At 43.5% G+C, this 12,885-nt stretch overlaps 1 protein-coding gene across 1 annotated transcript in view; it reads left to right on the forward strand.

Annotated features, from left to right (window-relative positions):
• The first annotated feature begins 2,918 nt into the window (after positions 1-2,918).
• Positions 2,919-12,885, forward strand: part of LOC311118887 (uncharacterized protein) — a 21,157-nt gene continuing 11,190 nt past the window's right edge. The window contains exons 1-2 of the mRNA XM_084193651.1: positions 2,919-3,071; positions 12,835-12,885. The exon at positions 12,835-12,885 is cut by the window's right edge and continues 95 nt beyond it. Of these exons, the coding sequence (XP_084049777.1) occupies positions 3,014-3,071; positions 12,835-12,885 (109 nt within the window). The 5' untranslated portion in view covers positions 2,919-3,013. The remainder of the gene's footprint in view (positions 3,072-12,834) is intronic.

A 12,885-nucleotide genomic window follows, 5' to 3' on the forward strand; every position in this document is an offset into this window, starting at 1 on the left:
CCCTGCGGCTGCTGCAGCTCATGAGACTGTGAAGTGCTTTACATGGTTTTACAGGGTTGAACAAGAAGGAAGGAAACCTTACACTGTTACATTACTGAACTGCAGAACTGTACAGTAGAAACCTAAATTATAAAAAGGAGAAAGAAAGAGAGGGAACAACTTTAGTGTATTGCAATGGGTCCCATGGCCTTGTCAGGGAGCAAGTTTAGTGTATTGAGATGCACCCATTGCCTTGTCATTGTTGGGCCAAATATTTTTATATATGTGGTGGGGCATCACAGACAGGCCTAAATTGCCTTGCCAAAACCCATGACTGAAGACAGTAAATCAAAGCCATGCAGTCTTCGGAACGCCTCAAGGTTAGCCTCTAGAACAATAAAGTCAGATAAAGCCTATATGACTGTAGAATCCTTATATCCTCGATTGAAAATATAATATAAAATGTTTGAAAGAAAGAATCCCTGTGTCCACATAAAAGAGGTCAGGACCTTGATGACACAGAAGGCAATAAAGCACTGGGCCCGGCTCAATCCCCCGCTACGTAATCAACCCATCATCTTGTATATGGTTGTCTGCTTTCCCCCGCAGCAAGGTACTATCCAGGAGACCTTGACTTGTGTGTGCATTGTGACATTCAACACTGTTTGTGTATTGAGTGTAATGTCCTTCAAACAGGGCAGTGTTCTGTTACCCCCAAAGCCTTTTTCAGTCTGCCTGTGGAAGCCTTGTGACGCATGGCACCGCCGCCACCACTGGGGGATACAACACACACACGTTGCACACGCACACATACACACACACACACGTACACACATTCACGCACGCACACACACTTGGTTCTGTCTGTTTTGTCCAGAGAATTGTTTAATATTCAGATGTCACTGCTCCTCCCAAGTTCTTTGTGTCTGCTCTAGCTATGGAAACACAATATCACCGGTAAAACACCAGGGTCTAGCCCCATAGAAAAGCCTCTCCGCACCAGGGCTGCAATAGAAAAATGCCTGTAGAGGGTTTTGTCATATTAAAGCTCTATAGTAGCTCATGGTTATTATGTCACTGCAAGAATGTTGATGGTCATTCATTCATTCTAGAATCAACACTTTTGTCTATGGGGTTTTACATTCGTCATCTCTCTCTCTCTCTCTCTCTCTCTCTCTCTCTCTCTCTCTCTCTCTCTCTCTCTCTCTCTCTCTCTCTCTCTCTCTCTCTTTCTCTCTCAATTCAATTCAATTTAAGAGGCTTTATTGGCATGGGAAACATATATTTACATTGCCAAAGCAAGTGAAATAGATAATAAACAAAATGAAATAAACAATAATAAATTAACAGTAAACATTACACTCACAAAAGGTCCAAAAGAATAAAGACATTTACTGGTTGCCCTTTTCTTGTGGCAACAGGTCACAAATCAATTCAATTTCAATTCAATTTCAATTTCAATTTAAGGGCTTTATTGGCATGGGAAACGTGTGTTAACATTGCCAAAGCAAGTGAAGTAGATAGTAAACAAAAGTGAAATAAACAATAAATATTAACAGTAAACATTACACTCAGAAGTTTCAAAAGAATAAAGACATTTCAAATGTCATATTATGTATATATACAGTGTTGTAACAATGTGCAAATAGTTAAAGTACAAATGGGAAAATAAATAAACATAAATATGGGTTGTATTTACAATGGTGTTTGTTCTTCACTGGTTGCCCTTTTCTTGTGGCAACAGGTCACAAATCTTGCAGCTGTGATGGCACACTGTGGTTTTTCACCCAGTAGATAAGGGAGTTTATCAAAATTGGGTTTGTTTTCAAATTCTTTGTGGATCGCTGTAATCTGAGGGAAATATGTGTCTCTAATATGGTCATACATTTGGCAGGAGGTTAGGAAGTGCAGCTCAGTTTCCTCCTCATTTTGTGGGCAGTGTGCACATAGCCTGTCTTCTCTTGAGAGCCAGGTCTGCCTACGGCGGCCTTTCTCAATAGCAAGGCTATGCTCACTGAGTCTGTACATAGTTAAAGCTTTCCTTAAGTTTGGGTCAGTCACAGTGGTCAGGTATTCTGCCACTGTGTACTCTCTGTTTAGGGCCAAATAGCATTCTAGTTTGGTCTGTTTATATGTTTGTTCTTTCCAATGTGTCAAGTAATTCTCTTTTTGTTTTCTCATGATCTCAAATCTCTCTCTCTCTTTCTCTCTCTCACTCCGTCTCCCGACCTACTTCTCCTTCGCTCATTCTTTCTCTTTGACAGTGAAGTATTGCCACCTAGTGGTTTAAGACGTACTTTACTGGTCTTACTTTAGACTTCAGGCTGTAACTTTACCCGGGTAGTTTACCGGACACAGATCATATCTGTACTAGAATAAACTCGTATAATAATACAGTATATTCTAGCGTTCAGCTTTTTCACTACATGTCCTTTAGGTAAGTAGGAACTGAAGTTTCAATATCCTGAAACATATCAAAACATTTTTAATTTCAGAGCTGCCCTGATAGTTTTAATTAAATCCGCATCGCAATCCGCTGTTAATTTTACATTTCGGCTTTCATTTATTCAACTTCAGATGATATCTGAGTTTCATTATTGCTTTGGCAATAGAGTGGCGGTGGCAGGAAGAAACATGCAGACATACAGGAAACGTTGCGCTCAAGCTAGTCTCGCGTAGCCATACCTCGGTCAAGCTATACGAGCGATACACACTTTGTATGCGCCACTACACTTATGAATACGGTATCAGGTTGAAGTCGGATTTGGACGAAAGAGCGCCCGTAAAGCCTAGTGTAGTGGCGCATTCATTCTGTCGGTCGGATAGCTTGATCTTTTGATAGAGTCAGATGTAGCTCGACGGCATTCAGGAAACGGCGCAAATAAAGGCAACTTGAACAAACATTGAAGATCCATTCACCCAGCGTTTAAACTGTGGGGTAACCGCTGTCAGTACTGTATGGTCATTTTATCCAGTTTTAAAGTTATATACTTTCAGTGTTTTGTATATTTTCTATTCGAGTTGATAATGCTGGATGGTCGAACTGATGAAGTTCACAAGAGACATTTGCCGACTACTGGGTATTGGAGGCGGTAAGTAAAAGTAACTGCGCCGCCACTGTAAAGTTACCAAATATGTCTCTTATGTCAAACACGCGACGAGTTTAATCTGACAACAGCTGTGGAGTGTTTATCGATTTATCGCTGGCGGGTCGGCTCGACTAAAAACAAGTTACACAAGTTAAAATGCTCCTATGCTATGTGATAGCCTATTGTGATCACAAAAAAAGCGTGATATTTAAAAGAAAAAAAAGTCAGTCATGCACGTTCCTATAAAATGTTGCCTTATATTTAAAGCGGCAATACGAAATTGAAACTAACAAATCTGAGGGATGGGGTTGGAAAAATGTAACCGCTCTCAAATTCATAGTTCGAGCTGTGGATGTAAGGACTGACCATCCATGATATCAAAATTATAGTTTTAACCATGTGTTGAGTCTGTATAGTGTTTGTTTACATATACTTTAATTACAAACATCGGAGAAAAACAAGTTTATATTTTGGGTTCTGATTGGGTACGACAGTTGAACTAAGCTCATTAGGCATTTATAAATTACATTCTTCAAGGACCAATGGGTACACATCATCAATTTAACTGCAGATTGCCCCTTTTTTAAACAAGGTGTATTAGCGATCTTTCTGTTTGCTCTGTCTCTCTCTCGCTCACATAATCAGTATTGTGGAGCTCAGTTGGTAGAACACGGCGTTTGCAACGCAAGGGTTGTGGGTTCGATTCCCACGGGGGGCCAGTATGAAAATGTATGCACTCACTAAAAAACTGTAAGTCGCTCTGGATAAGAGCGTCTGCTAAATGACTAAAATGTTAAATCCTTTGTGTAGGCTTGTCTGTCTCTATCTGCATATGGCTACACGCCACACTGGAATCTGAGACTTTGTTTCCATTTTGCTTACAAGACATGGTGCAGTGCCCGTAGCTCAGGGGACACAGTCCTCTTGGCTCAGGGGTTGTGTGTCTTTGTGGAACAGATCTGGTCCTTTGTATCTCAGATGGTGGTGCCTGTAATTCCAAAGTAGTGGTTTCAATTCCCAGGACACCAACCATACGTAAAATGTATGCACGCATGACTAAGTCGCTTTGGATAAAAGCGTTTGCTAAATGTAATATATTGTTACATTAACTCTGGAATGAAACTCTACCCTAAAGTAGGAGAACAATTTGATGACTAATTCCAATAGAACGCAGTCACCAGTAATTCCCAGACTCTTGTTTAAATGGAAAGGCCTTCTATTCCTTAGGTCCTGGTTGAGTCTTTTGTCTCAAATGGGTGTTGTGGTGCGGAATGTATGCCACTTCTTCTATAAGCCAAGGCCACAGAGGACTGTGTAGCTAGGCCTAGGCTATTACGCTCTCTAACTGAATCAAATCAAATCAAATCAAATTTTATTGGTCACATGCGCCGAATACAACAGGTGCAGACATTACAGTGAAATGCTTACTTACAGCCCTTAACCAACAGTGCATTTATTTTAAACAAAAAAGTAAGAATAAAACAACAACAAAAAAGTGTTGAGAAAAAAAGAGCAGAAGTAAAATAAAGTGACAGTAGGGAGGCTATATATACAGTAAAATAAAGTGACAGTAGGGAGGGTATATATACAGGGGGGTACCGTTGCATAGTCAATGTGCGGGGGCACCGGCTAGTTGAGGTAATATGTACATGTGGGTAGAGTTAAAGTGACTATGCATAAATACTTAACAGAGTAGCAGCAGCGTAAAAAGGATGGGGTGGGGGGGCAGTGCAAATAGTCCGGGTAGCCATGATTAGCTGTTCAGGAGTCTTATGGCTTGGGGGTAGAAGCTGTTGAGAAGTCTTTTGGACCTAGACTTGGCACTCCGGTACCGCTTGCCGTGCGGTAGCAGAGAGAACAGTCTATGACTAGGGTGGCTGGAGTCTTTGACAATTTTGAGGGCCTTCCTCTGACACCGCCTGGTATAGAGGTCCTGGATGGCAGGGAGCTTTGCCCCAGTGATGTACTGGGCCGTACGCACTACCCTCTGTAGTGCCTTGCGGTCAGAGGCCAAGCAGTTGCCATACCAGGCGGTGATGCAACCAGTCAGGATGCTCTCGATGGTGCAGCTGTATAATTTTTTGAGGATCTGAGGACCCATGCCAAATCTTTTTAGTCTCCTGAGGGGGAATAGGCTTTGTCGTGCCCTGTTCACGACTGTCTTGGTGTGTTTGGACCATGATAGTTCGTTGGTGATGTGGACACCAAGGAACTTGAAGCTCTCAACCTGTTCCACTACAGCCCCGTCGATGAGAATGGGGGCGTGCTCAGTCCTCTTTTTTTTCCTGTAGTCCACAATCATCTCCTTTGTCTTGGTCACGTTGAGGGAGAGGTTGTTGTCCTGGCACCACACGGCCAGATCTCTAACCTCCTCCCTATAGGCTGTCTCATCGTTGTCGGTGATCAGGCCTACCACTGTTGTGTCGTCGGCAAACTTAATGATGGTGTTGGAGTCGTGCCTGGCCATGCAGTCATGGGTGAACAGAGAGTACAGGAGGGGACTGAGCACGCACCCCTGAGGGGCCCCCGTGTTGAGGATCAGTGTGGCAGATGTGTTGTTACCTACCCTTACCACCTGGGGGCGGCCCGTCAGGAAGTCCAGGATCCAGTTGCAGAGGGAGGTGTTTAGTCCCAGGATCCTTAGCTTAGTGATGAGCTTAGAGGGCACTATGGTGTTGAATGCTGAGCTGTAGTCAATGAATAGCATTCTCACGTAGGTGTTCCTCTTGTCCAGGTGGGAAAGGGCAGTGTGGAGTGCGATAGAGATTGCATCATCTGTGGATCTGTTGGGGCGGTATGCAAATTGGAGTGGGTCTAGGGTTTCTGGGATTATGCTGTTGATGTGAGCCATGACCAGTCTTTCAAAGCACTTCATGGCTACAGACGTCAGTGCTACGGGTCGGTAGTCATTTAGGCAGGTTATCTTAGAGTTCTTGGGCACGGGGACTATGGTGGTCTGCTTGAAACATGTTGGTATTACAGACTCAGTCAGGGACATGTTGAAAATGTCAGTGAAGACACTTGCCAGTTGGTCAGCACATGCTCGGAGTACACGTCCTGGTAATACGTCTGGCCCTGCGGCCTTGTGAATGTTTACCTGCTTAAAAGTCTTACTCACATCGGCTACGGAGAGCGTGATCACATAGTCGTCCGGAACAGCTGGTGCTCTCATGCATGCTTCAGTGTTGCTTGCCTCGAAGCGAGCATAGAAGTGGTTTAGCTCGTCTGGTAGGCTTGTGTCACTGGGCAGCTCGCGGCTGTGCTTCCCTTTGTAGTCTGTAATAGTTTTCAAGCCCTGCCACATCCGACGAGCGTCAGAGCCAGTGTAGTATGATTCAATCTTAGACCTGTATTGACTCTTTGCCTGTTTGATGGTTCGTCGGAGGTCATAGCGGGATTTCTTATAAGCGTCCGGGTTAGAGTCCCGTTCCTTGAAAGCGGCAGCTCTACCCTTTAGCTCAGTGCGGATGTTTCCTGTAATCCATGGCTCCTGGTTGGGGTATGTACGTACGGTCACTGTGGGGACGACATCATCGATGCACTTATTGATGAAGCCAGTGACTGATGTGGTATACTCCTCAATGCTGTCTGAAGAATCCCGGAACATGTTCCAGTCTGTGCTAGCAAAACAGTCCTGTAGCTTAGCATCTGCGTCATCTGACCACTTTTTTATTAGCCGAATCACTGGTGCTTCCTGCTTCAGTTTTTGCTTATAAGCAGGAATCAGGAGGATAGAGTTATGGTCAGATTTGCCAAATGGAGGGCGAGGGAGAGCTTTGTATGCGTCTCTGTGTGTGGAGTAAAGGTGGTCTAGAGTTTTTTCCCCTCTGGTTGCACATTTAACATGCTGGTAGAAATGAGGTAGAACGGATTTAAGTTTCCCTGCATTAAAGTCCCCGGCTACTAGGAGTGCTGCATCTGGATGAGCGTTTTCCTGTTGATTAATGGCCTTGTACAACTCATTCAGTGCAATCTTAATGCCAGCATTGGTTTGTGGTGGTAAATAGACAGCTATGAAAAATATAGATGAAAACTCTCTTGGTAAATAGTGTGGTCTACAGCTTATCATAAGATACTCTACCTCAGGCGAGCAAAACCTCGAGACTTCCTTAGTATTTGATTTTGTGCACCAGCTGTTGTTTACAAATATACACAGACCGCCGCCCCTTGTCTTACCAGAGTCAGACGTTCTGTCCTGCCGATGTAGCGTATAGCCTGCTAGCTGAATGTTGTCATTGTTGTCGTTCAGCCACGACTCCGTGAAACATAAGATATTACAGTTTTTAATGTCCCGTTGGTAGGATAACCGTAATCTTAAATCGTCAATTTTATTCTCAAAAGATTGAACGTTGGCTAATAGGATTGATGGGAGAGGCAGTTTACTCGTTCGCCGTCGGATCCTTACAAGGCACCCGGATCTGCGTCCACGATATCTCCGTCTCTTCCTCACGCGAATGACGGGGATCTGGGCCTTGTTGGGTGTCTGTAGAATATCCTTCGCGAACGCCTCGTTGAAGAAATTTGCTCAAGATTTGCTCAAGATACACTCTACTAGACTAACTATAATACATTAAATGTGGCATTTAGCAGAGGCTGTTATCCAAAGCAACTTAGTCATGCGTGCGTACATTTTACATATGCCTGTCCCCAGCGGGAATCGAACTTGCAATCATTGCGCCATGCTCTTAACGAAATGTCAATACACACTTCTGTGAAACACATAATGAACCCTTGTGGATATAGACACCTGTAATGTTACGCACTTCCACAGTAGGCTAACAACATGTATGTAAACAGTAATAATCCACAGGGTAATTTTCACCCCCGATCAACAAATTGCTTGAGAGAGAGAGAGAGATGGCTGATCTACGAAACTAAGATATACATAACATTACTCTCTTCCACAGTAAATCTAAACTAGTTAAATGTCATTCCCAGGCTATTTTCAGCATCTTTCCTTCCGTCAGCTGGAGGTGGTGCAACAGCAGCCGAGCAGAGAGCAGAGTCAGTATACAATTCTGACATGTCATGATGATGTCACCAGTCTACCAGATTGTTCTTGTTGTGGTATTCAAATGAGAGATACCTGATCGCTGTCATCACATGTTATCACACTGAAGAAGCAGTGTAGGTTTGACGATAGAATCTGGGGCTGGATGCATTCCAAATGGCTCCCTATACAGTGTAGTACCCTTAGGCCTTTGTCAAAAGTATTGCACTCTCTGGTCGAAAGTAGTGCACTATATAGGGAATAGGGTGCCATTTGAGACGCACATGAATGAAGTCTTTTACTTTCAGTTTGATTGTCCTCTGATTTTTAGCTGCCGAGAAATCCTCTTTCATGACGACTCACTCATGTTTGATCAGAACCAGAAGGATGTCTTTGAACTGTGATATGATGAGTTTCTCTGGTATAAGGAATTCAGGATGCAAGAATACAACTAAACTGATACAAGGTATTTAATAATACGGTACCGGATTCAACATAACAAGATACACGTGAGTTGCCTCTTGCTATCCGAATGATAGACCAAGAGATCTCTCCGTTTATATACTTCAGGGTAAACAAGTTCTAACCAACAGTTGCCAACCATCAGTGGAGGACACTCCCAACCCCGATGGTATCAGCTTGCACCCCAGTCAGGACATTCTATCTATCACTCATTCTAATATTAACACCACTGGCTTCCCCCAGACTTCTTGGCACCCAGACTTTCTGGCACCCACAGTGCCATAGATAAATGGAATGACCCCATTCCCAAATCCTGTGTAACATGTCATATCAAACTGTGATAAGAGAATAGAGTAGAGTAGTAGAGTGAATGGATTAGAGTAGAACTTAATTGATCCATTATACACCAATTTGTGAGCCGCTCTGGATAAGAGCGTCTGCTAAATGACGTAAATGTGCCCTTGAGCAAGGCACTTAACCCTAATTGCTCCTGTAAGTCGCTCTGGATAAGAGCGTCTGCTAAATGACTAAAATGTAAATGTAATGTAAATGTACAAGGACAAGTGAAACATGTCTTCTTGCTGATACAGACAGTACCCACCCCACCCGTCTGTATCATTGTGATGACGGTGATAGTGGTGGTGGTGGTATGGAGATGTGTTGTGTTCTTTGTGGTTGAATGTGTGGGTGCTAACTACTAACTAACTGTTCCTCTTGATTTTACTCTCTTCTGTCTTCTTCTCTGGTCTGTAAGCCCAAGGCATTATGGGGGAGGGGGGATGGGTACTTTGTCTCTGAGTGGCAGGAAACCACAGGCATGCAGCCACCACCCCGTTTACTTAGAGAGAGAGAGAGAGAGAGAGAGAAGCAGAACAACAAAGAATTTGAAAACAAATCCAACATTGATAACTCCCATATCTGTTAGGTGAAATACCGCAGTGTGAAATCACAGCAGCAAGATTTGTGGCCCATTGTCATGAGAAAAGGGCAACCAGTGGAGCACAAACAACATTGTAAATACCACCAATATTTATCTGTTTATTTATCTTACCCCACTATTCATACAACAACTATTTGTACATTGCTAAAACACTAGCTTATAATATAACACTTGAAATTTGTATTTTTTTAAAACCTTTTTGAGTGCAACATTTACTGTTGATTTCTAATCATTTTTTGTTGATGTTGTTAAATTAGTTTCTTCTCACTTTTGTTTATTTCACTTGCTTTGGCAATGTAAACATACAGTATGTTTCCCATTCCAATAAAGCCCCATTGATTTAAATTAAGAGAGAGGGAGAGGGAAGCAGAGAGAGAGAGATGTGCAGAGGGAGAGGCAGAGAGCATGGCAGAGAGAGAGAGGGAGACAGAGAGAGAGGGAGGCAGAGAGAGAGGGAGACAGAGAGAGAAGAGCGAGAGGGGGGATAATACCTTTCCCAGCATTTTTCTGTTCCATATCAAAGTAGTATAAGACAAACAGCTTCTCTGCTGGCCTTGGGAAACTGATATACCACAGGTGGTTTTCATATCGCACCAGAAAGAAGTGTGTTTTTTCTAACAATGTTGCTGCTTGTTTCTTAGCAGTGTTTCAGTCATCATTTCTATCTAACGTAGGCTCAGTAAAATTGGATGAAAAAAATACACAAAATGAACTAAACCTTCTAGTTTCTAAAAGTTTCCCCAGTTTTGTGACTACTGAACATGACCCAGGGAGGAGCAGTTGTGTGTTTAAGGGGAGTGAGCCATTGTTGACCGTGGTAATCCCACATTCCAGAACGTTCAGATAGAAATGTATTGTGTAGAACAGATATGATTGTCTGTCTAACATGTAGAATAGGGCATGCTCTATATTATTCATTGCATTTCTATCTGCAATGTTCTGAATGTTTCACCTTACTGAACACAGACCAGATGTAAGCCAGGCAGTCAGTCAGTCAGAATTGCTGACAACAGCATGCAGGTTTAGCTTGTAAGAAGCAAACATACTGGTTGGATTAGACCCTTTTCCTGTGCTAACTTTGTGACTTTTATTATTTCCTTATGAAGATGGAGAATATCTAATTTCACACATGGTTTAACCCTTGTTTGAGGCTGTTTTCAGTATATTTGTCATGGTTGGAGTTGAGTGGGTCTGTCTCAAATGACGTCCCATTCCCTTTATAGTGCACTACTTTTGCCCAGGGCCGATACGGCTTCCGCATGCTTCGGTTTGGCTGGCGCCTAGCCGAACTTTGCTAGGTGAACCGAGCGAGTGTGCTCGCATACTCCCTTAAAAGAGCTTTGCTTGAAAAACGAGAAAGAAACAGCAATAGTACTGTTTGTCCATCTTGAGAAGTCCATCATTTCCTCAAAATAGTCAGAATTAATCTAAGATAACTCAAGAAATCTGTCATCAATTTTGACGTTTTTGCTGAGGAGATCTTAGTCGTGCAATTTTACATCTGAAGATGTTTGGTGCAGTATTGTTCAAGGGAAAGGGGATTCCTAGTCAGTTGCACAACTGAATACATTTAACTGAAATGTGTGTTCCGTATTTAACCCAAACCATATGAGTCAGATGCGGGGGGCTGCCTTAATCGACGTCATCGGCACCCGGGGAGCAGTTGTTGTTGTGGGTTAACTGCCTTGCTCAAGGGGAGAATGGCAGATTATTCCACCTTTCCGGCTCGGGATTTGAACCAGCGACCCTTCAGTTACTGGCCCAACGCTCTTAACCGCTAGGAAATGAGTTGTCTATCGTTGAATCACAACAAACACTTAATTGAAGAATCCCTACTGTTGATCAATGACCGACGAAGTGGTGTTGACTTCGGCAACCGAAATTCGGCTTGCCTCAAGAAATGTTGTGTACCCAAACAGCTGCAAAAACCCCCAAAACTAAACAAACAAAACTTCACAACATGTTGTCATAATATGTGCAGGAACCGTTATGGATGAAAGGCATACAGATGCCTTTACATAACATAACATAGCATAACATAGCATAACATAGCATAGCATAGCATAGCATAGCATAACATCCTATTACTTATAGGCCTGTTGGGTCCCAGAGGTCACACACGCATGGACACATATACACACACACACACAGGCACACACACACGTACACAGGCACACGCTATTGTAAGCAGCGTCCCTGTATGCAAGATGGAATCTGCCAGGCCCAGTGCCGATAGGTCTAGGCTGCATCTCAAATGGCACCCTTTTCCCTATGTAGTGCACTACTTTTGACACTATGGGCCCTGGTTAAAAGTAGTGCACTACGTAGAGATTGGGAATAGGGGGCCATTTGGGACGCAGCCATAGAGCGTAAGGCACAGGAGGTCTATTCTCCAGGATCAGTCATGTTCCATTAGAGAGTCTGCTGTCCAGATGTCAGGTGGTTGTACCACTCCCACCTGTAGACACACACACACACACACACACACACACACACACCTCTCAGGGTCAGGTGAGGGAAGCACCCAGGTGGCAGACAGACAGTGGGTGTTTAAGGGGAAGGTTCTGATCTGTCTGTGTTGCCCTCAACAGGCTACAGTCGGTCTGGATTGAACCTTTTGGTTAAAGGTGTGTCCCAAGTGACACCCTATTCCTTATATAGTGCACACATTTTGACCATGACTCAAAATAGTGAACTATATAATATAGGGTGCCATTTGGGACGCGGTCTGAGAGAGGGGGAAGAGAGTCATTTCATCATGGTAGGACAACGATACACTTCCTGTCTGGATCCACTGGACCAATACGTTTCCACCCGAAGAAGGAGGGAGAATCTCCAGCAGCATGTGTACTGTGCTGTGTTCTGTCTTCTCCTCCTTCTTCTCTTTCCTTCCTCCTCTTTCTCCTCTTTTCAGTCCCCGTCTATGAGACCAACCTGTAGGGGAGAGTGGGGCATGTTGAGACCAACCTGTAGGGGAGAGTGGGGCATGTTGAGACCAACCTGTAGGGGAGAGTGGGGCATGTTGAGACATTTTTCTTTACATTTAGCATCCCTACGTCAAGGGAAATGTATAGTATTCTTTCTAACCACGATATCTACATATATTTCAGTATGTTGTGTATCCCTGGAAATAATCAGAATCCATGTAAACATGGATGGGATATATCTGGCTGCTGCCTCTCTTCTTCCTCTTCCTCTTCCTCTTCCTCTTCCTCTTCCTCTTCCTCTTCCTCCTCCTCCTCCTCCTCCAAAGTCTCTAACTTTCTCAATGAGACCAACCTGTATAAATAATGTTACAAAAGTAACACTAAACAAACAACCAAGTGTTTGCTTTGGTTCATTTGTGTTCACTCTCAGGTTGTGTGTGTTTCTAGATGGGCCAGGTGAGCAGGAGGAGACGGAGGGAGGAGGAGGAGGAAGAGGTC

This window comes from Coregonus lavaretus (genome assembly GCF_964263955.1).
Source record: "Coregonus lavaretus genome assembly, contig: HAP1_SCAFFOLD_616, whole genome shotgun sequence".
Classification (NCBI taxonomy): Eukaryota; Metazoa; Chordata; class Actinopteri; order Salmoniformes; family Salmonidae; genus Coregonus; species Coregonus lavaretus.